We start from the raw sequence: 22,700 nt of genomic DNA, 5'->3' as shown, positions 1-22,700 counted from the left end.
TAAACTCATCAGGAAAGTGTTTACAGACTTTTTAGTCAGATAATTCTCTAAAAGGCCCCAACAGCACAAACACAGTCTAGAAGTCCAGTTCAGCAGAGAGCTAGAAGGTATAACCACCATCCACCTGTCTGTCAAGGAGGCCACCCCCCCAACATATATACCTTGGCGCAATGGCAGTGGTGCTAAAGCCTGACAGGACGAAGGTGCTGGAGCCTTTTTGTGTGGAGTCTGCATACTCTCCCTCTGCGGGGTCTCTCCGAGACTTCCTCCTACAGACGTGCTTGATAGGTTAACTGCTGAGTCTAAATTTGCTGTTGACTATGGGGACTGACTCACTGCTGGAACCAGCCTCAAGTGGCCATTAGTGGAACTGCAGCTTATGAAAATTGTTTGTTGGCTGCTTTTATTTGTAACACAGGTGAAATACAATAAATAGCTCAACCAGAGCTTCTGAAGGAATAAAGTGAAGATGAATCGTAAACACGAGTAACTGCTAATGCCTCGTTTCCAACAAATAACTGCTTGTTGGAAACGAGCCCTACAGGTGCAGCTTCCCAGGTAAAACGGTTCAGGTGGTTCATGCAAATGGGTGGCAAGTAAAAGGAAAAACTAACTTAAAGCGTCCTGTTGGCCACCATCTGGCACCGATGCCTAATCTCTGGAGGTCTCATCATTTACATCCACATCGAAGCAAAAACCCTCGTGTTCTTTGGATGTGAGCACTGTCGCTTTGGGAGAGACCACCCCCATCAGGAGAGAAACACTGACCGTAAAGGTGACTTTACCAACAGTTCAGGCCTGAACTATTCTCTACTGCTAGGCCACATTTACAGAAACTATTGATGACTCATCTAACCAGATCATTTCCCCACATCTCTGTAGACCTTTGTCTGCACCACTAAACTTTCAGATGTGGACTTGTTTTGAATGAGAGAGGTCTGCTTAGCTCGCTGCCCTGTCATGGATGGACAGACACTACATTAAATAAGACTTGAAATTGTGAAATGAAGCCATAAGCCCATCAGGTCATAGCTCAAATGAGAAGAGGTTTGACTTTTATGCAGTCAGACTTCTTTCTGCAATCAGAGGCATTGCCCCCTGCTGGTCATAAGAATGCATGTTTATGGCACATCCAGAGAAGCTAAACTCTTCAGACTTGGAAACTATGTCCATCTTTCATATACAGTCTGTGAATGGTTCGCCTCTGCCCCTGGCGGACCTTTTTGACTTCCACTATGACCCCTCCTAGAAAGACTTCATCCTCCTCCTCCGTCATGTCTGTTCTCCCACCTGTTCCTCCTCTGCTCCGTACTTATCATCATCAACTGCCACCTTTTCTCATCTTCACTGGCTCATCTGCTTCCCTGTCATTCATCCTTCTCTTCCACAGATTCCGTCTTCCAATTCCTGTTACACCCCCCCCCCCCCCCCCCCCCCCCCCCCCCCCCCCACACACACACACACACCACCACCACCACCACCACCACCTCTCCGTTGCCGTGGGGATACAGGGGCTCATGACTGACAGGCAGCTTGCTAAGCCAATCAGATTCACCCACAGCCTCAAAGCCGAACACTCATTGGCAGTTCCCAGGGGACCTGGAATGTATCTGTGTGTGTGTGTGTGTGCGCGTGTAATAGAGTGATGGATGATCTCCTCTCCAACAGCAGAGGAGAGAAAGGATCACTCACTCTCAGTGTCTCTCTCTCTCTCTCTCTCTGTGTGTGTGAGTGTCTCTCGCTCACCCCCTCCGTCCTCTCTCCACATCTCTGTCGCTGTGGAGAGCAAAAGAGAGAAGACGTTTGTTCTTGGAGATACTCGAGGAAAACAAGAAAATAGCTGCTTCTGCTGGACGTTAAAATGCAGCGCTGCATGCCTTAAATAACACACACACGCACACACACCACGCCGCTGCAACCATGCCAGGAATACCTGCTGTACATCTGCTGTTGCGTGGTGCATGGGATGTGATGGATCCAGCTCCTACTTTCTGCTGGTGAGTGTTTTGTGTGTGTGTTTTGTGCGTGTGTGTGCGTTGTGAGGACTGCGGTAGTCCTTGAGCGCTGTGGCGGCTCAGCCTGCGGTTCTGACAGCTGAGGGGAAAAAGAAAACAGGGCTTTTTTTTCCTTGTCGCAGGTTCTGGAGGAGTGCGAGGACGCTGCGGCTCCTCGGCTCTTCAGGCTCTTTTTAGCATTTTGTCACTTTGGCTCTCGGCAGCCGAGTGTGAGGGGAAATCATGCTGTCAGTGTCACTCCACAGGTTCATCCCCTGAAGTCAGAGAAAGGCAGAATGTGCAACAAGCCTGGATAAAGCAGGAGGGAAGGCTGGGTGGGGGTGCTTTGTGTCTTTTCTGAAGCAGGTCAAAGTGATGAGAAGCAGGAAAGACTCGTGATAACACGCGAAAGCTTCATGTCCCCCCAGGAGACCGAGCCACTGGGACGCCTCCTAATGAGGTGAAAGTGTCCCGAGCTTCGTCAGCCTGTGCTGGCGTGTGATGTGGCGACGTGATTGAGCAGAGAGGGGGAGCTGCTTACATTTGGAGTTTAGACGTGCAGGTCACGGGATTGGCTGCGGGGTGATCTCCTCCAGCAGGAGGATAGACGTTCACACCGCTGCCTGCCTAATTTACCAGAACCTCGGCCTCCCTCCTCCCCTCCATCCTCACTCCCGCTGTATTTAAGCCTCCTTCATAATTAACAGCAGTGCACTAAGGCGTCTTTAAGTGCTCAGACTGAAATCAGCACTTTCCCCCTCGCCCCGCTAAACGGGGGTCAAGTACCCCGAAGCTCAGTTTCCTCACGTCAACATGCAGCAGCGTCAGGCTCCGAGCGACTCGGAGCGTCGGCTGTGGACACTTTAAAGACGCAGCCCTCTCCGGAGCTCCGAGAGTAATACGTCAACGTTCATCCTTAATTTTCATGGCGTGATTTCTCGGAGGGCTCGCAGCACATTTGGCCTGATTAGATTGCATGAACAAAACGGCCTATTATTTTTATTTAATTGACAATAACAGCATTAAGTCACTTTGGAGTAATCCTCCTAATTAAATAATGACAGCAGGCCTTTTTAACTGGAGACTCGGTCCCCGTATGAGGAGGACGACAAACACAAGCAATGTTTTTAAGGGAGCCACACAGGTAATAAAAATTTCACTCTGAGCACAAATGTAATTATTCTGTGGGGACGTATTGGACTCATATCATTACAGGAACCCCCAGCTTTGTTTTCCACCAACAATTACACGCTGTTTATAATCATCTTCTTTCTCTTCCTGATGGGATAAAGTCCCATCCTCTGATTCTCTGAATGCACCAACAATGAATCTGCATTTTAAGCATCAACATCCAATTAGTTCATATAAAAAATGCAAATTAAGCACAGGGGCATTAAGAATTATAAGCAGTACTTTGATACACTGAAGTCTAACCAATAACAAGGGACAGTTACAGCGTGCTGAACTCCATTCTTTTAAAAGCTTGCGCTTCACTGCAGCTCAAAGAAGCAGCACCAAATCTGCCAATAAGCTAGATTAGTGCATCACAATAACCAACCTTTCACCTATCAGGGAGCTACAGGCGAGTACACCCACATCGAGCACTGTCTAGTGGACGTAATCGATGTCCTTAAAATACAGTCTGCATATTTAAGAACTACATGAAGCCGTTATATACTCAACTCCTCAATCAATCAGGTGTCACTGAAATGTGTGCCATTTTGAGCTGTGCAGGAGCAGCCTGCAGGTTAATGTGCAGAACGTGGTTACACATCACTCCCGTCGGGTGGTTAGAGGACACAGTGAACCCACTGTACTGCAGAAGTGCGTTGATTAGCCTGTCAGAAACAACAAGAAATGTACTTTTTATTGGCTACAGCTCTGCAGGGCCCCATTCACTGGGAGCCAGGAACAAGAAGGAGCCAACTCAGAAGTGCCAAGAACTGCAGTTCGCCTAATCTCCACTTGAGGCTGCTTCCAGCAGTGAGTCAGTCCCCATAGATGCCCATGTTAAAATGGCCAACAGCACAAATAAGCAGCAAACAGCTGAAGTCCTGACCCCATCTCCCTGATCAACACTGGTCACAGGACAACTGCAAAACCTGAACCCTCGATGGACACGTGCTGACGTAGCATAGAGGTCTAATCAGAGTGACAAATATTGATCAGATTACTGCATCAGAGCGTTTTTTTTCTAATCAATAAAGAGATATTGGAAAACAATTCTTGTGCAGAAGCCTTTTCTTGATAGAAAATCCAACAAGGACGTCCAGGAGATGTTCAGGAAGTACCTCGAACCATCGGTGCAGCGGTGACACAGGCGGCTGTAGCTGCTAGCTGTCTGCTAGGCTTCCCCTCAGCTAACTGGAGTCCCTGAACTGGACCTCTGGACCGTGTTTATGCTGTTGGAGCCTTTTGGAGCATTTTTAATGCAATTATCTGACCAATAATATGGATGCTGTGGTTTCATTGGACTAACAGACCGTCCAAGAAGGCGGAGCTCCAGTTTGCTGAGTGAGATTCTGGGATTTGATTAGCAGGTATCTGTGTGATGCTCACATACAGTCTGTGGAATTCATTTTACAGCCAAGCTAGGTAGCAGTTGATGACTTAGCACTCCACCCTCATCCAAATAAGGTCACTTCCAGCCCCTAAACGCCAACAAACTGACAGTGAGCCTCTAAAACCAGCCATGACATCATGGTTACGTCTAGCTGTCTGGAGATTCTCAAACTGTGGGCTGCTGCCCCCTAGAGGACTCTGAAGCTACTACAGGTGGGTGAGATATTTTACTTTAATTGGGTTTCAGAACACAAATATTTTTGAATAAATATGTAGGTTAAAAAAAATCACAACTAATAAAATAAAGCCATGGAATTCAAAAAGAAAGCTATTAACAAGAAAATCCAAATAAATCACACAGAAGAAAACACGTCATCGTGGTCAGTGTGTTAGAGCGTGATCAGAGGTTCGAGTTTACAAACGGCTCCTCTGCAGAATTCTACAGTGAGTATTTTATCAGTGAGTTTTTTCTGCTTTGGCAGGATTAAATCCTGCTGGAGGAAAAAGTTAAAGTGCTGCTTGTTTTCTTACAGTTCCGTGTGTCTGCCTGATATTGGCGTCTTTCTCAAGTTCAGAAGGGACAGTAATATATGCTGGAGGTCTATCTGAAACTTTGTGTGAGATTCATCATTTTTTGGAAACTCCATTTCTTAGATCGATGCTTGAGGGGGAATTTTCCTGAAAAACAAATACAGTCTGTAAGAAGTGGTGATAGAAAGTCATTTGTCACATAAATCATGATGTATTCTTGGCCCTCTCTCATCGCGTCCGTGCTCATAAATGGATTTGGACCTCTTCAACTATCTATACTAAACCACTTCTGCAGTACGCGCCACCGCCAGCAAAATCAGCATGTCTGCATTATGGCTTCAGTTAATGGATCCCAATATTGCTGTGGAATAAAACATGAATCAGTACTAATCATGTTTTAAGAGTTCTCTCCCATGTTACAAATTTACTCCGTTCGCTTTTTTGGAGGTCATTTCAAAAATTATGAGCCGGACTGAAATACAGTCCCGGTGGTGCTGAGGGAGACCGTCCTGGATGCTGAAAGGAGTTTGGAGAGCAGAGACTAAAGGGGGTTTCCTCACACGCATTCACTCCCAGAGACAAAACATAATGAGGTGGAGCTGCTTCTGACAGACATAATCACCTCTGCTGAGCCTCCCATCGACGGTGACGTGCCAAAATCGTCTCAGCGCGTCTTTGGTTCCTCAGACTTTGCAACATCAGCTTTAAGATCAAAGCGCTGAAGTTAAACTACATGAAGTTCTAGCAGGTGCTTCATGTAGTTTAACTGCAGGAGATGTCTTAAAGTCCAGTTTGGATAAAAACCAGAGCTTCCTCATGGAAGCAAGCACAGCCTTATTATAGCTTATTCCTCTGTGGTTTAGAGGTCCATTGTTGCCCTATATTAACACACGTCAGTGTCGGTGAGTCGCAGTGGTGCACTTCATTACCATACAATAGTTTCTCGGGCTTAATGAGGAGCTGAAGGTGGTGAGGAGGTCAGGGTGGTGGACGGGCCTGTAGCCCGTTTTAATATCAGCCGGGGTTCGTTGTTTTCCTCCGTGGCCGTCCTAAAGAGAAAGCTAACGTTCGTGGCTGAAGCTGGAAACACGTGTTGTTGCTCTGATGCACGCCACTAAGATCATATCAGCTGATCCTTTTTAACCTACTTTAGAGTTCATTAGATTAGCACATATGTAGATACATGATGCCTGTTTTGCATATCTGAACATACTATTTCAATAAACTTGCAACACATAACAATAATACTAGTCTTTATATAAGTTATCAGCTGGGGAAGTTTTATGGTGATGTTAGTTGATGCATTTCCAGCAGTAAGATGTGTTCCAGTAAAAATGTCTCATATTTTACATCCAAATCTTCAGTGCAGCTTCCACCTTTCACTCTGATTCGGTCTCGAGGGTTCACACGGATCTGTGGAGCATTTGGTTCCTAAACAGGATGTTCTGATTCATTAAGAGTAAAAACCTTTGACAGCGACATGTTTTTCTGACCGTCGCCAAACAATTTGAAGCCCATCGAGTTGTTTGGCTCCATCTCAGCCTCTTCAGGCCCGCTAACGTTCATGACACTGCAATTAGAACAAGCCTGAAGATGTACGGCGTGTTTGGAAGGGTTGCCTGGATGACACTACAAAAAGAAAGAAGGATTATATCCAGATTCCTGCTGTGACACACTGTTTAGATCGATAATGGTCCATCAGCATACTTACACATAACATTTCAGAAAACTTTGAATGCAAACAGTGATGTAGTTAGTGAGCAACGTATCTGTTGGTGTAACGTGCCCCATTCACAGCATACTGATGCTCCCGGGGCCTCTGCAGCCTCCGGCCCTGCCCGCCATCAGTCAGCATCGAGCCGCACATGAAACGTTGTCTGCAAATGCAGCGCAGCACCATCAGTTCTGTTGTATCCAGCGACCTGTCAGAGTCAATATAAAAACCCATCTGCTGCTGCCTCCTCCACACTGAGCACACAGGAGACCGGGAGCTCTACACATGTACCGTCGTAAAGCGACAAGCAGAGGTCAGGCTGTTGACCCACGTGTGTTTACGCTGCGTGCTCCACATGCACGTGAGCGTGAGCGTAATTAACAGCAAGACTGGCTGCTGATTAAAGAGAAGAAGTGCGACCCGTGGGAGTGGAGGCTGAGGGAGAATTCTAATGCTGGCAAAGCTAACAAGCAGCGTGTGTGGTAGGAGGGGAAGAGGAGTGGATAAACGGGTGGACGGGCCTCACGTGGGACGGGTTTAATCGTAAATCAATGGCGGACGGAGGGAGGAGAGAAAGAAGGAAGGAATGAAGGATTTAATGCAGGAATTCAGATCTTATCTGGATGTTTTGGCGACATCATGCTCACTGTCTCACACCCATAACAGCCAGAGAAATCAATTAAAGTGAAAAGAGAGGAAACTGGTCCGCACCACTGTGAACCTGAGCTGCTGATAATGAGTCCAATCGATCTGAGCGATGCTGCACACTAATCGAAGGAGATTCTTCTCATCCAAATTACACAATTTAATCCATATTCTAATTTCTTAAACTTAGTTTTCACTCTCCTTTCACAGGTTCATATCACCACTGATGATATTTTTGGGGTAATATAGAATATGAGTGGTGCTACACATGTTCTAGGACAGCTTATAGAAGAAATGCAGCTTTTTCCCCTGTATTTGAAAATTATACACAAGAACAGGCACAGGAGAGTTTCCATTTTCTAGGAAATACAATAACAGAAATGAGGCAGTTTTCTCTCATTTCTACACAGAAATAAGACGTCCATAAATCTGTAGCAGAGAGAAACGTGTGGGAGGATTAATACCGAAGCAGCCAATGCTGCAGGATCATTGGACTTCATTACACCGAAAACGAATTCTGCAAAAACACCGTGAAATAAAACGTTTCTAAACGTGCATTTGTTTTTAAACCAGGCATCAAATTTGGCCCTTTACTGTTTATGGAACTGCCCACAAACAAACAAACAAACAAAACATAAAAAACAAAGAAACAAACAAAGAAAAACAAACAAAACAAAAAAACAAACAAAAACCAACACGTTCCCGTGTAAGAGAAAACTTTCAGGCTCCTTTCTGAATGAAATGAAATGCTGAAGCTCAGACTGATCCAGGATCATCTTTACTTTGATATCAATATGTGATCGGTCAAGATTAAACCAACACTGACTTTTACTGAACTTGTCAGAAAGAGGCTAAAGTGGATAGTTGACAGTCAGCAATGCTGCTGTGCATGTTACTGCATTAAGTAGTCCTATATTAGCCTAATGATAATCTCAGTGTTAATTGCTTTCCCATGCATCAGGGTAACACAGGCTGCAGTTACTCAGACGGGCTGTTAGGTGTGCACAGAGGTGAGCTGTGAGACGTTCGTGGAGACGAAAGGACTCATTTAATCTTTTGCCTGTGTAGAAACACACTGAGAGGCTTTTTATGCAACAATCAATCATTAAAAAAAATGGCTTATAAGATCATTACAATTTCAGTGTGTGGCTGCACTGCTGAAGCAACAGTCAGAGGAATAATCACCTGAAAGGTGCTGTTTGGAAATCAGGATGTGTTTGTTTCATTAGGGCCTCCATCACTGCTCACTCCTGCTGGGTGGGGTGTCTGTGTTTGAAAGATGGATGCGGCTAGTGGCTCTAAAGCCAATATGCACCAATTCTGCAGCCAGCAGGGGGCGACTCCTGAGGTTGCAAGAAGAAGAATATGAGAACTGAGTGAAGGCCTTGTTTGGTTTATGAAACACTTTCCTGACAGGTTTATGGGCTCAGTCTGTAGTCTTATTGAATAAAACACGATGTTCATTTCACAAATTATTGTTGCATTAGAGTAAAGTAAGCAGATTAAACAGGTTTAGGGCTTTGAAACAGTGTGAACTGTGTAAGAGCTCAGCTCAGGTTTTCTGTTATGTGCATGTTTGACAGCTCCTTAAAAGACTTCACTGGACTAAATTCTGGCCACCGCTGGTTTGGCCCCTGTATTGTACTGGTTTCTCCTGGCTGCTGGCATCTCATAGATATGTACCAGAATGTCCTGTGTTGCTGCCTTGGTGCTCTGGTTGTGACAACACTGGACAGAGACAGTAAACCTGCTTGAAAGAGCAACAATGTCCCGATGAGGGCTTCCTTCTCTTTATCTCTGTATTTAAAGGAAGGAATTTGTGGTTTGTGACTCCACACTTTAAAGCCTCGGTGGCAGCATTTCACCTCTCTGCCCACAGAGACCAAAGCAGTTTCTGCATCAGGCTGTAAACCTGTTTATTTCTGCTGGAAAGATTTAACATGAGAGTCTGACTCACTGTGGAGCCTCTAGTGGACATTAGTGGAACTGCAGGTTGCAACTTGTTTTTTTGCTTGCTGACAATCAAAATATATGACGCCTTAAAACAGCTCATTTTGCCCCCCTCCTTGGTCTAATGAATCCTGACCACACCTCCCAGCTAGACCAGTTAACACATCACTTAACAGATGGGCCCAAATACAACCGGCCACTTCCTGTTAACAGCATTTAATGTGTGAAATTGCTGAACCAGCGGAGACCAAACAGAGATTTCTTTGCTGAGGGAAGATCAAGGAAAACAGAGCTATCCCCAAACAAACAGCACAGATGGAAGATCCAACACACCAGCCTGATTCTGTGTGTGTCAGTGTGTACAGGATGTGCTGCTTTTATAGAAGTCCAGATTGCATCCAGCCTCACGATCACATAGAGACATAATTACCCAGTAGGATCATCAGATTCTTAGATAGATGTTCAATCATTTATTCGAACGGGAGCCGCTCGGTGGAAGAAAACATCCTTTAACTACATGAACAACGGAGCGTTTTATTTCTCCCAAACAACATCTGTCCTTTAAAGGTGAAACGCCGTTTCCTTACTGTAATCAAACTTTGTACAGCTCTGCACTCACTATTGAAAGTTGGGTCCTTTGAACGCGCCATCTCGGTGGGTGAGGGTGGGGTGATCAGCCAGTCAGCTGCATGGGATGAGACTGAGGTGGCCATGGAGCATCGGTGAGCTCAGCGCCATGATGGTGGACATTTCGAATGCTAGCCTCTAAGAAGGATGCACTTCCAGAGTATGTTCATCTGTGTGCAAGTGCTACCTCTTTACCTCTGAGCATTTTAAACCCGCTTTGTTTTCAGGGTACAAATTATCCAGTGGAGGGAAATGCTGAGCTGTTGGACACCAGTCTGCAGGCTCAAGGAGGCTGTGGCCAAACAGTAAAAAAAACAGTCAACCCACAGGACCTGAAGGAAGCAGTAAGATGAAGCACCTTCAGCTGATGAGGGTGAGCAGCCTGTAAGGTGCGGTGGTGCTGGTGGAGCTAACTTGCCCAGCATGGGCTCCAGGAGAACATGAACAACCAAATTTATTCCAACTGTGTGCAATGAACTTGTCATCTTGTTGCTTTTGAAATGGTTGCCTTGAAGACGGGGACCTGGTCTGTGACCATTCGCAGTCAGGCTGCCATCAGTCTGCAGACCAATGAGGTCAAACTGGTAATTTCAACAAGTCTGTGATAAAACCGCAAAAATCACAGATCTGTTGCTGTCTACATGCACAGAAATTCATGCAGTAAAGAGACCTGCTGCTGATCTGCTGAGACGTCTTTGAAAGGTAAAAGCACAAGTTTATTTCATGGTGTTTTCTTACAGTGCAGCAGGACAGTACCCACAGGGAGGTCAGAGGTCAGCCAACACAGAGCTGGTGGGCTCTTAAAATTTTGCTTAAAGACATAATTTGTTAGCCCAGGCTTAAAGGACAGTAGTCTGCAGTGCAGAGACTAAGTGACACTTTGAGCTGGAAGTAACTGAAAACACAGCAGCTAATAAACATTAGTGAGAATGTGGTGGCCATTATCAGTCTGCAGGGAGAAGAGTTATTTATAAGGAATCTATAGAAAGGGAAAGGTCAGCTGCATCAGTGCCACAGATACGAGCACAGCAGCAAACACGATCTCGGGCTTCATCTGCAAGCAGACACTTATTAATCTGATTGTACACCTCGTGTTTTGGATGCTTTCACAGCAAATTTGAATCAATAAATGTGCCAGCTCCTGTTTATGTTTTCTATATATTCTCAGTGCTCAGCTGCTAGCTGGACAGAGAAGATCTGTGGCAAATGAGTTGAAGTGGATCTCAGAAAGAGTCAAACTGAGAGCAAAAACAAAGACTTGCATTCTATGTGCCAAAATGGCATTTCTTAAATTCAGCAGCACATCCGTATGGAAGTATAACTGCAGGTCAGTTCACTGACATGACCCAAAGGGCTTCATGTAGAGATCAATGTGTGACTGAGGCCGCACAGAGATACTGTCAGCTGCATTAGAAGGCGGTCAGGACATTTCAGCAGCTTTTGTGCATGTTGCACAAAGCAGGAAATAAATGTTCTCAGGAAAGAACTGCGGATGGTTTTACTGCGGGAGCTGCATCGATAGAGCAAAATAACACCAGCTGAAGTCTGATTCACACCTTTTCACACACACCCCATCAGGTGACATCGTGTCCACCTGTAAAAGTGCCTTTAAACCGTGTTCGTAATGTTTGTGGTTCCTAATGGCTGAGTGTTCTGCTACAGCGCTGTGAGAAAGTATCTGCTGCCGTCCTGAGTTCTTATTTTTTGTACGTTTGTCACATGTTTCAGATCATCAAACAAACTTTAATATCGGCTAAAGATAGCCTGATTAAATACAAAATGCAGTTATTAAATGATGATTTCATGTATTAAGGGGACAAAGCTATCCAAACCCACCTGCCCTGTGTGAGAAAGTCTTTGACCCCTAAACCTGATACCTGGCTGTTTCACCTGTGGCAGCAACAACTGACCCTGTGATGCAACAGTAGCTGCATGGATGTTTCATACTGCATGTTTCAAGTGATGGAGTGTCGGTGGATTAGCTGCAAGAGGAAATGCTTCTGGAGAGACTGTTAAATTTACTTATTTCAGATCAAGTGTGTTGGAGCGGTGCCAGAAATCTGAGAGGCAAATATCCCAGAAAGTGTGTGAGGTGCTGCAGAAGATGCTGTGTGTTTGTTTGAGATCCAGATTCATGTAGTTATAGCAAAGTTGCTGTATAATATCCTGCAGAACCCCAACAGCAGCAGTACTGACTCACCTAACATGAAATCATGAACAGTACTAAAGCAAAGTGTTAAACGCTGCTCGTTTCCAGCTAAAGTGGAACGACCAAAATTATTCCCACCGTGTTGCCTTTGAAATCGCTGCTTCAGCGGCCGGCAACAGGCCTGCGACCGCTCGCCGTAAGGCGCCATCTTACTTTAGAAAACTGAGTCAGTCTATCAGTTTGTGACTGAATGGGGTCAAGTTCGCTGTTTGTGATAATACAGCAGTGATAAACTGGAGGCAAGCACAAACCTGATGCTGAATACAGAAACAGAAATTCATCAGCTTCTTACATTCAGAGTGCAGCACCACAGAAACCGGCGAATAAACTACAAAAGGACAGAGGCACTCATTTATAACCAGGATACATCCAGCTGTTCTGAGCCCCCTGCTGCAGACGAGCTGAGCTGATCAGCTCTGTGTTTGGAAGTTAAACCTTCACTGCAGTCGGACCGAGTTGGACCGCGGCTGTTTGGAGGCAGGTTCCCTCCCAGCAGCAGCAGCAGCAGCAGCTTTGTGATCGAAGGTGGTCGCTCTGAAGGTGAGGCTGTTGCATGCTGATCCTCTGGGTGAACAGTTGGTCACCTCTGCTTGTAATCAGCCTGTGACAGCACAATAAATTCAGTGCAATCATTGGGAAACCGGTGATTTCTCCTAGCTGCAGGAAAGCTGCCGTCCTGGTGTGACTGAGACATCCTGATTCCAAACTGTCCCGTTTCTGCTGTTGGATGAAAAACGGCTTTAATCTACAAAATGCCAACAAAACAAATTGTTTTAAACGATTTAATCAACTGTGGAGATTTTTTTGCTTACAAATCGATCTAAAAATGTAAGCATGATATTTCCAGTAAGAGCAGCTCAGAGGAGAGTGATAGCAGCAGGCTGTGTATAGCCATGTGTATCAGCGAGTGCTGAATAAAACATGGGGAACTGGGACCACTTTATGAAATGTCTGCCACATTAGGACGGCAGAGCCCTAAGAGCGGCGGCCCCTGGCTTCTCCCCCCACTGTATAAGAAATACATAAATATTTCACATTTTGGCTGCTTTAATCCATTCGCCAAATGTCAATACTCAGCACTTAAAAAAAGTGCCCAGGCTTGCAGTCCCGCCGGGTTAAACAGAGCAGCTCCCAGGTCTGTATGCAGGTCCTATAATACATTACTAAATACTTTTATCACCAACTGGAGGGTCTCTCTGTGTCGGAGCGTCCCTCCCTCAGTGCTGCAGAGTGAGCAGGCTGGATCACGCCGCTGTTCGCGCACCAGAAACAAGTATTATTCCTGGCAGAGAAAGAAATGCACACCCTGATTTCTGAGGTCGTGACCTTTCAGCTCTGAGCGATGCCTTCAGCTCTCACAGAAACCTTCCACTGAGCTTTAAACACTTCATTTGTCTCTAGAGTGGGCAATAATCCTGCACATCTGCTGTTTTTAAAGATCATTTTTTGCATTCTGGCCAAAATTGGACAGTTTGGAGCCATGAGAGAAACATCAATTAAACTTAAACTGTACAATAAACTAGCAAAGGCACAGCAGAAAACTCCTCCTTAATGACTTAAAATAGGTGATGAGGAGCAGTCATGGCATTAACTGGACAGGTCAGCACATTTTATTTAGAACTACCGCTGACTGCTGTCATGGATTTGATGAAAGGAAGAAGCATTAAACTCGTCTCCTAACACAAACTGTAGTTTTCATTCACAAAAATCTTTTTTTTGTTCCAGAACACAAACGAAGGCTTTCTTTATTGACCAAAGGGCTGGAATATTAAACATAAAGTTTCTTTGGCCTTAAAGTAATTTCAACCTAACCTCAGAGACAATATGGTTACATGCAACAGCAAATATAATACATTAAACTGATGATGAAATGTATGTAAATGAGATAAAAGCATTTGATGTTTTTCTGCACTGGCAGCACAAATCAGGTGATCATAAACTGCCCTGAGCAGCCTCATGTCATCAACGTGACAAACATAGAGACTTGTGATGATGTGTGGTCATGTGGTCATGTGACCGGCCTCCCCTCTCTTTGTGTTTGATCATTTGTGTGTGTTGAGGGCCGCTCTGTAATCCCTGACCGCACATAAAGCAATTTGCTCGTTGCACATCGATTTCATGAAAGCTGAGACAAGCTTAACTCAGGGCCCGCCCACCTGATGCTGCTAATGGTTATTTTGCTCATCTTCGCTACAAGCTGCTGACCGAGTTTCATTAGCCGGGATGTGTTGAGGTGCTCCAGATGTGGTCTGATGTTTCCCAGGGCGTCAAAGCCACCGAATGAGAGTGTGACGCACCGGTTCGTGCAACAGCAGCAGCAGCTTTCTCGCTCCCAAAATGCCACATTTGGATGCTTGTGAAGGATCGCCTCGCAGGAGACAGACACCCTCTCTGTTTTTAAGATTAGGCTTAAAACTTTCCTTTATGATCAAGCTTATAGTTAGGGCTGGATCAGGTGACCCTGAACCCTCACTTAGTTATGCTGCTATAGGCCTAGGCTGCTGGGGGGTTCCCATGATGCACTCTGTTTATACCCCACTCTGCATTTAATCATTCGTTATTATCTCTGGCTCCCCCCTCAGCAGATGAGCCCCCCTCCCTTTGCCTGGTTCTGATGGAGGTTTCTTCCTGTTAAAAGGGAGTTTTTCCTTCCCACTGTCACCAAGTGCTGCTCATAGGGGGTCGTTTTGACTGTTGGGTTTTTTCTGTAATATTTTAGGGTCTTTGCCTACAATATAAAGCGTCTTGAGGCGACTGTTTGTTGTGAGTTGGCGCTATATAAATAAAATTGAATTGAATCGACTTCACAAATAAACACTGGGTTTCAGTTACTGTAACTCAAACCACAATCTTTAACTACATCTAATCAAACAGCTTAACCTAACCAATGAAATTATTTAGTGAGTGGAATCAATGCAAAACAGAGCAAAACACAACTCAAAGGTCCACACAGGACACGAAGGTCAGCTGGTTAAAAACCCTGACTGCTGCTCTTCAGAAGATGACAGTCATGCTGCGGTCAGTGCAGACCGCGATCTGTAGGCTGCTCTGTAACGCCAGAGGAATCTGGCTGGTTGGGAGTATTTGACACACTGCTATTAAAAAAAAACTAACTGATGCTACATACCCATTTTCAGTTCCAGTGCCCCTCTGTCAGTGCTAAGGCTATGCTCATGCTGATCATTATGTGGTTTGGTTTAATAATGTGAGAAATGACTGTTTCAAACTTTCTGCCCACCATCCACTCTGAGAGCCTCCCTGCAAATGCAGCAGAGGTGCTTATGAACATGACATCATTACAAAAAGACATATCTGCCCTGATCATGCGGTAAATTTGTGGTCTTTGGCGCTAATTACAGATAAAATCTTTGAACTTTCAGATTTGACCTTACTGTACCAAAGCTGAAATAAATCTAACTGAAATAAACGAAGGCTAAAATCATCCTGGAATCCATTCACTTAATATCCACTAACTAGTTATGAGTATGTAGAAGAATTCAAACTATCCAAAGTGTCTAATGAGGACAGGAAGGCAGGAGATAAAGTGACTCCATTCTGCTTTTGCTCATTTACTGGTGTACAGTGCTGTGAAACAGGGACCTTAAACAGGCCGTTCATGCTGGAAAACCCTCCAATGAGGCTGAATTCAAACAATCCTGCAAAGAAGAGTGGGCCAGAGTTCCTCCACAGAAACACTCACTGACAGGTATCACCAACACCTGACTGCAGCTCCTGCTGCTGAGGGTGGAACAGCCAGGTATCAGGTTTAGGGGTGATGACTTCCTCACAGTGCTGTATATTTACAGTTCCAGTGGTGGCTGCTGAATATTACACATGTTATAAACAGTCATTTTCACACAGTTTTTTTAAACTCTTCAGGGGGTGTCACTAATACAGTTCTATGGTCACGGTTAGTATAGTGTAACAAAACTGAACAGTGTAGAGAAAAAAATAGACTTTTGACAGAGTCTAACTGAAATTCGATTCTGTTTTTTATAAAACTAACTGAAATAAAATAAAGTAAAAACAGAAATATCCTTAGTTTTAAACTAAGACAGTGAAACCATAATTAGGCATCTGGCGGCAAATATTTCCTGAGATAGAAGCTCTAAACCAGGGCTATTCAATTAGCGGCCCGGGGGCCACATCCGGCCCGCGGACCCCCTTTGACTGGCCCACCCCCCCGACTGACCCAAGGTAAGCTGCAAAAACGCAATTAAATCATATTTGCTGTGAGAGTTTTAAAAATTCCCGCCATTCCTCTTGTACTTGAACGCACCGCTTCCGGTATCGTAGCAACGCCAGCCTAGAATACTCTCTCCAAGCGCGACAACCGCGAAAATATATCACTGACAGGTCAAAAACATAAAATTGACAATGAAAATCGCCATTTTAACGCTGCTTGGACTGATAAATGTGTTTATTTTACCCCAAAGACTGAACTCTAAGACTGAACTCATTAAGATTTAGAGTTAAGTCTCAAGAAATAATGTAAGTAGGGGTCTTCGGCCCAGTGGCATCTCAAAATTTTGAAATCTGGCCCAGAAGAAAAAGTTATTGAATAGGCCTGCTCTAAACCCTCCTATTCAAACCGGTTTATGAGGGGCAACTAATCAGAAGAAAGTTGGCTTAAGAGGGGGAGGAGCTAAAACCACTTGTTTCAGACAGGGGCTCAACTGAGGGGCTGCACTAAGTTCCAAAGCTAGTCTGGGAGAGTCCAAGAACAAAAACTTTAAGCTGTAAATGAGCAGAGCAGGTCTACAGCAGTCAAACTAATGATGCCTCCCTCCAGCCTCCAGGACAAGCCGATCCTCCTGCAGCTGACAATGGATCGCCACGATTCCCTCTTTTTCCCATTTGATATAAACTAAAACAATAACCATATTTAAACGGTCGCATCATGAAAATTGGCACTGCTCCATTTTATGCAAGTGTGTTTGTGCAGGAAGGGGAAATGAAGGAAGCCACTGCAGGCTTTTAGTGTTAAGTAATAAGGGGGAAATGAGTGTGTGCGCATAGCTGAAGTAAACAGGAGAAATTAAATTAGCGTACGGCAGCGTCTCCTGAGAGCGCGGCTCCGACCCAAAGAGAAAACATCCACTATTAAACACTCCATTTAACATTCAAACGGTGCTCGCTTCATTAGCATATAAGTTGTTTTTGCTGTTACCTAAATACTATACATGAACCTGTTGTTTCCATGTCTGTGAAGGGGCATTAACATAATACTGTAAGGTTAGAGACAGTACAGCAGCTCCCGCTCGTCTCAGGGCGATGGATGTCTGCGAGCGCTTTAATGAGCTGCCTAAGAGCAAAACAGAGACGAGCAAGGAGCGACTGTAATTTGAAGTGAGCCTCGTAAGGATACGCAAACGTGAAGATGTGAAGGTAAAAAGTATCCGATACAGCCTAATTACATATTGACTGAAAGTGCTCAAGCAGCACATTAACTTGTTCCAACGTTCACATGGATACAGAGAGAAGCTCGAAATGTATGTGAGTAAAAATAAAAATAACCTGCACTGGTTAAAGTGTGGGTACAATTTCCTGCTTCAGATCTATCAGAAAGATTCAGAATTAAGTTTTTGAAAGAAAGAACGACTTAAAGAAACGAGGACGGGGGAAAAGTGACAGAGCAGCTTTCAGCTGTGCAAACCTGAACACACACAGCGCCATAAACAAGCTAATATATGCATGAAGTGTCATCGCTCGTGCTCATCAGCAGCACGCTGTGCGAGCTTATACTGACAGCTTCATCTACTGTTGTACACTCAACTGTGGCTTCTGCACTCAAGGTCACAAATTAATCAAAACATCAATATGTGCAGTCGACATAGGCGCCGCTCGCTGTAGACCTGTCACCTGTACCAACAACGTTGATTCAGCGTCTCATGAATTATGCAAAACGCAGTGCAGGAGCCGCAGCACAAGACCTGCGGCATGCTTGCACGACAGACAGATTTGGTGGATCTACAACATCTTGAGGTTGTGTGCATCAGCTGTGGCAAACTGTCTGCATGCTTTTTTTGTGTGGGTGATTTGATAAGTGTGCACAGCTGCATTGTTCATTGCAGAAGAGAGGTTCAGGGGGCGGTGAGAATCTGTTAATTACAACACAGGGGAAAAAATGAGGACTCGCAATGTTTTGCCTCTAGAATTAACATATTTAAGCATCGTCTCAGAGCTCCATGTTTTCTAGCACACTTTCAGCTGAATGCTTTGAAAATAATTGAAAAACTTCAGCTCATCTGCCTTTCACCCTTTAGCTATGGAAATATGCTCAAAACTAACACCTTTTGGATTTTTGGATTCAAACTTGTCAAATAATATTCATCAGAACAGGTCACTGGTTACTCATTGAAAGCTGAGGTTTGGTTAAAATCCGCCCATTTTCCTGAGTGTTTGGAAGCTCTTAACAGAAAAACTGTAATGGAAAAATGTTGCAGAATTAATCTTGACATGTAACATCCTGCCCCATCCTGTTTCTCCATATGAATTTTACATTCCTTTATATTGCAACAGCAGCTTGTTATATTGGCCTTTCTTTCACTCCTGTCTCCCCAGATGGAAACTGACACCAGTGACAGCGACGGAGGATAATAATGATGGAAGGCAGAGTGATTCGTCCCCAGCCAGAGCCTCAGCATTCCTGCACCGCCCCTCTGCTTCGCAGCGCCGCTCCCTGAAGGACGCATCGACCTTGACACATCACAGCGTGCATGACAACCTGGCACACACTGAACTGAAAGGTTGCCTCTCTTTGCCGAGAGCTGCAAGACAACAGGGCCAAAGCTTTGGGGACCAGGCGTCAGCAGAAATCCACTCTGTCTTGCTGGAGTAACAAATGAGCTTTTATTTGTGAAGTTAACACCGCTAACAGCTGACTCCATAAGGGCCAATTACTGACTGAAGGGAATACAGGGCCAAGATGAAGGAGACAGCAGTTGTGGCTTGTTTGCTGGCTGAGCTGTCTCTCGCTGCTTTTGTTCTGGCCTCTGAGGGGGCCGCTCATTGCCCTGCATTGTGTCGATGTGAGATACGACCCTGGTTCTCTCCCAGCTCTATTTATGCCGAGGCTACCACCGTGGACTGTAACGACTTGGGCCTCTCGGCGCTACCAGAGGGACTCCCCCTGGAAACACAGGTGCTGCTGCTGCAGACAAACAACATTGTTAATGTGGAGAAAAGTTTGGATTACTTGGCCAACATCACTGAAATTGACTTGTCTCAGAATAACATTTCCTCAGTGAGAGATGTTTGTCTGGGGTCTCTCCCCCAGCTGCTGTCACTCCACATGGAGGAGAACTGGGTTCAGGAACTTCCTGACAGCTGCCTCGCTTCCCTCCCAAACCTCCAGGAGTTCTACATCAACCACAACCTGATTTTCTCCATTAGCTCCCAGGCCTTCCAGGGCCTAGGCAGGCTGCTGAGGCTCCATCTCAATTCCAATCGATTGACGAGCATCAACAGCCAGTGGTTCCAGCCTCTCCCCAATCTGGAAATATTGATGCTAGGAGAAAATCCCATCCTTTATCTGTCAGACATGAACTTTAAGCCCTTGGCGAACCTCCGAAGCCTCGTACTTGCCAGGATGAATTTGACTGAAATTCCCGATAACACTCTGGTTGGTCTTGACAATTTGGAGAGCATCTCATTTTTTGACAACCTGCTTAATCGAGTACCCCGAGCAGCTCTGACAAGAGTTCAGAACCTGAAGTTTCTGGATTTGAATAAGAATCCAATTGAGAGAATCCAGAGAGGTGATTTCATGGATATGTTGCACCTGAAAGAGCTCGGCATCAACAGCATGCCCGAGCTTGTATCCATCGACAGTTTTGCGCTGAACAACCTGCCAGAACTGACAAAGATTGAGGCCACAAACAATCCCAGGCTGTCCTTTATCCACCCTCGGGCCTTCCACAAGCTCCCCAGACTGGAGACTCTAATGCTCAACAGCAACTCTCTGAGTGGACTCCATCGCAACACTGTGGAGTCCCTGCCCAACCTGCGAGAGGTGAGTCTGCACAGCAACCCGATCCGCTGTGACTGTGTCATCCGCTGGGTCAACATGAACAGGACTGTCGTCCGCTTCATGGAGCCTGATTCTCTGTTTTGTGTGGAGCCTCCAGAGTACCTAGGCCAGCATGTCCGGCAGGTGCACTTCAGGGAGATGACAGAGATCTGCCTTCCCCTGATCTCACCTGGGAGCCTTCCAGATCGAGTCGAAGTCAGTAAAGAGAGATCGGTGTCACTGCACTGTCGAGCGTTTGGAGAACCAGAGCCTGAGATCTACTGGGTCACACCATCGGGTATCAGGGTCCTACCTGGCAGCATTTCCAACAAGTACTACATGCACCCCGAGGGAACTTTCGACATCTACGATGCCACAGAGCAGGAAGCTGGCTCGTACACCTGCGTCGCCCACAATCTGGTCGGGGCAGACCTAAAGTCTGTGCTTGTTTCAGTGGATGGATACACTGCCCTGCCTTCAAAACAACTTTTACATGTATACATCACATCTGTCCAGTCCCATTCTGTTTCTGTTTCGTGGGAAAGCACAGGTGCTTTGCTGTCACAGCTAAATTGGTCCCTTTTAGCAGAGGGCCGCCACCTCTTGATGCCATTTACAGCCAGGCTTCCTGCTGATGTCAAAGAGTATCACATCAAGCAACTACAGCCGTCCACTCGCTACCAGGTTTGTGTTGAGGTGGTGTCAGTGCAGCCTGGATACAGCAGGGACTGTGTCAATGTGACCACAAAGGAGACAGCGGTCCCGGGGGGGACGACCCAGAAATGGGACAGTGTGGTGATGGCTGCTTGTGCCGTGTTTTTTATTGTGGTTGCCGTGTCCTGCTCTGTCATCTATACGTCTCTGTACAGCCAAGTGTTTTACAGGAAATTAATAGCCAACCAAGTGGAAACACTGCTGATTGCCAGCACTCATTCCTCCTCCTCTTCTTTCCTTGAGTTTGGTGCGCCTGGGATCAAGGTGACGGCAACTGTAATAGACTTAACGGATGACTCTGTGTAAGCCAGGTCCTTGTATGTAACAGTGAGAATGTAGAGTGAGGGACACTGGACAGTTTATGAAACCTCTTTCCACAAGTGGACTTCTGTAGAGGATAAATCATACACCTTTGCATAACTGGCTAAAAACAGAAACTATTTTCTATCTTGAATTGTGTCATTATAGCTTAATCAGGCAGATATCTTGACTATAATCCACATGGCTACTGGTCATTCATGCAGTGCAACCAGAGTAAAGCACAGCACAGGAACTCTTCTTGTCTTAAATAAGTTGTCGAAGCAGCTTCGATGTCTGCAAAAAGCATTTTCTTTGCTGTGTTACATTAAGCAAAGACAGTTTATAATGGCAGAGAAAAAAACCTGTTAGCCTAGTGTACAATAAAACTGACTATAATGTAAACAATTTTATGAACAAATACATTTTTCATTAAACCTGTGTGGTGTCATAACTCCACTCTTTCCTCTTTAAATTTAGACAACTTCTACAACAAAGTGTTCATGATATTTCCATTGCCACAAAAAAAGAAAAAAAATACAAAAATACTCATTTGTATGGAAGAAATTTATGTGGTTTGTGTGTGAGTCCTGCAGGAGACAAACACAATTACAGGGCAGACACTTTAACACTGTTAGGGAAATGCAACGCAATCTCAACAGCACGATAAGAGTGGGATGGTTTGTTTGTGTGTATGCACCTTAATGACTGTGTGTGTAAAGTGCGAGGGCATTGGCAAACCCATTGACTTTGAATTGCATTATATTCTCTTTCATTAAAAATCCAATATGGATTCCCAGAACAAACCTCAGCACGGTGATGAATCGGCGTCATGCACAAACTGATAGGAGGCATTTATCAGCGGGACTCAGTCATAGATCAACCGAGTTTCAGCACCTTGGACAGGGCTTTTAGAGTGTGCCCATTTGTCACCGCCGCAGGAGCTAAAATATGACCCATTAGAGGCAGGTAGTGAGTAGGTCAGCAAGAACGTGGCGCCCAAGCCATCCCGTTCCCTGTGTGACCCCGGAGAGATACCGCCGCCGTCGCAGGAACAGCTCAGCAACTCCTGGGCTCGTTTGTAAAGTGCTCTGCACTGACTGCAGGGGAGGGCTGGGACCAGACAGCCTGGATAAAGTCGTTTCAGTCCCAAGCAGGACAGAGAAGAAAAGGGAAAAAGCCCTAATGGAAAAAGTGCTCTTCTGCCTTTGCACAATTCCTGCACAATAAGGTGAAGTTTAATTAGAGCAGCAGTTTTCAAAGATTTCATGCACATCTGCATGTTATTGTTGTCCTGACGCTTTTGTTTGCAATGAGCTCCACTTTAGTTCATCAAGGCTCATCTCCAGGCATTCTCCTGCCTCTGGCTCAGCTCCAGTGCTCTTTTGAAGGAAGTTTCTTTCAGAAGTGGTGTTTGTTTTTGTTTTTTTGAAGTGCTTCTTCAGT

The 22,700-nt window shown here is 45.3% G+C and overlaps 2 protein-coding genes across 3 annotated transcripts in view; one reads left to right on the top strand and one right to left on the bottom strand.

Moving 5' to 3' along the window:
• The window catches only part of immp2l (inner mitochondrial membrane peptidase subunit 2), a 236,312-nt gene that overhangs the window by 43,581 nt on the left and 170,031 nt on the right, over window positions 1-22,700 (bottom strand). The gene's annotated exons all lie outside the window — the stretch shown is intronic.
• On the top strand, window positions 1,944-21,642 carry LOC115782198 (leucine-rich repeat neuronal protein 3-like). The gene is made up of 2 exons (XM_030732264.1): window positions 1,944-1,997; window positions 18,797-21,642. Exon 2 carries the CDS (start codon window positions 19,161-19,163, stop codon window positions 21,261-21,263), a length of 2,103 nt encoding a protein of 700 aa, XP_030588124.1. The 5' UTR covers window positions 1,944-1,997; window positions 18,797-19,160; the 3' UTR covers window positions 21,264-21,642.

Source organism: Archocentrus centrarchus, chromosome 6 (genome assembly GCF_007364275.1).
Source record: "Archocentrus centrarchus isolate MPI-CPG fArcCen1 chromosome 6, fArcCen1, whole genome shotgun sequence".
Taxonomy (NCBI): domain Eukaryota; kingdom Metazoa; phylum Chordata; class Actinopteri; order Cichliformes; family Cichlidae; genus Archocentrus; species Archocentrus centrarchus.
This window is presented reverse-complemented; position numbering and strand designations above follow the sequence as displayed.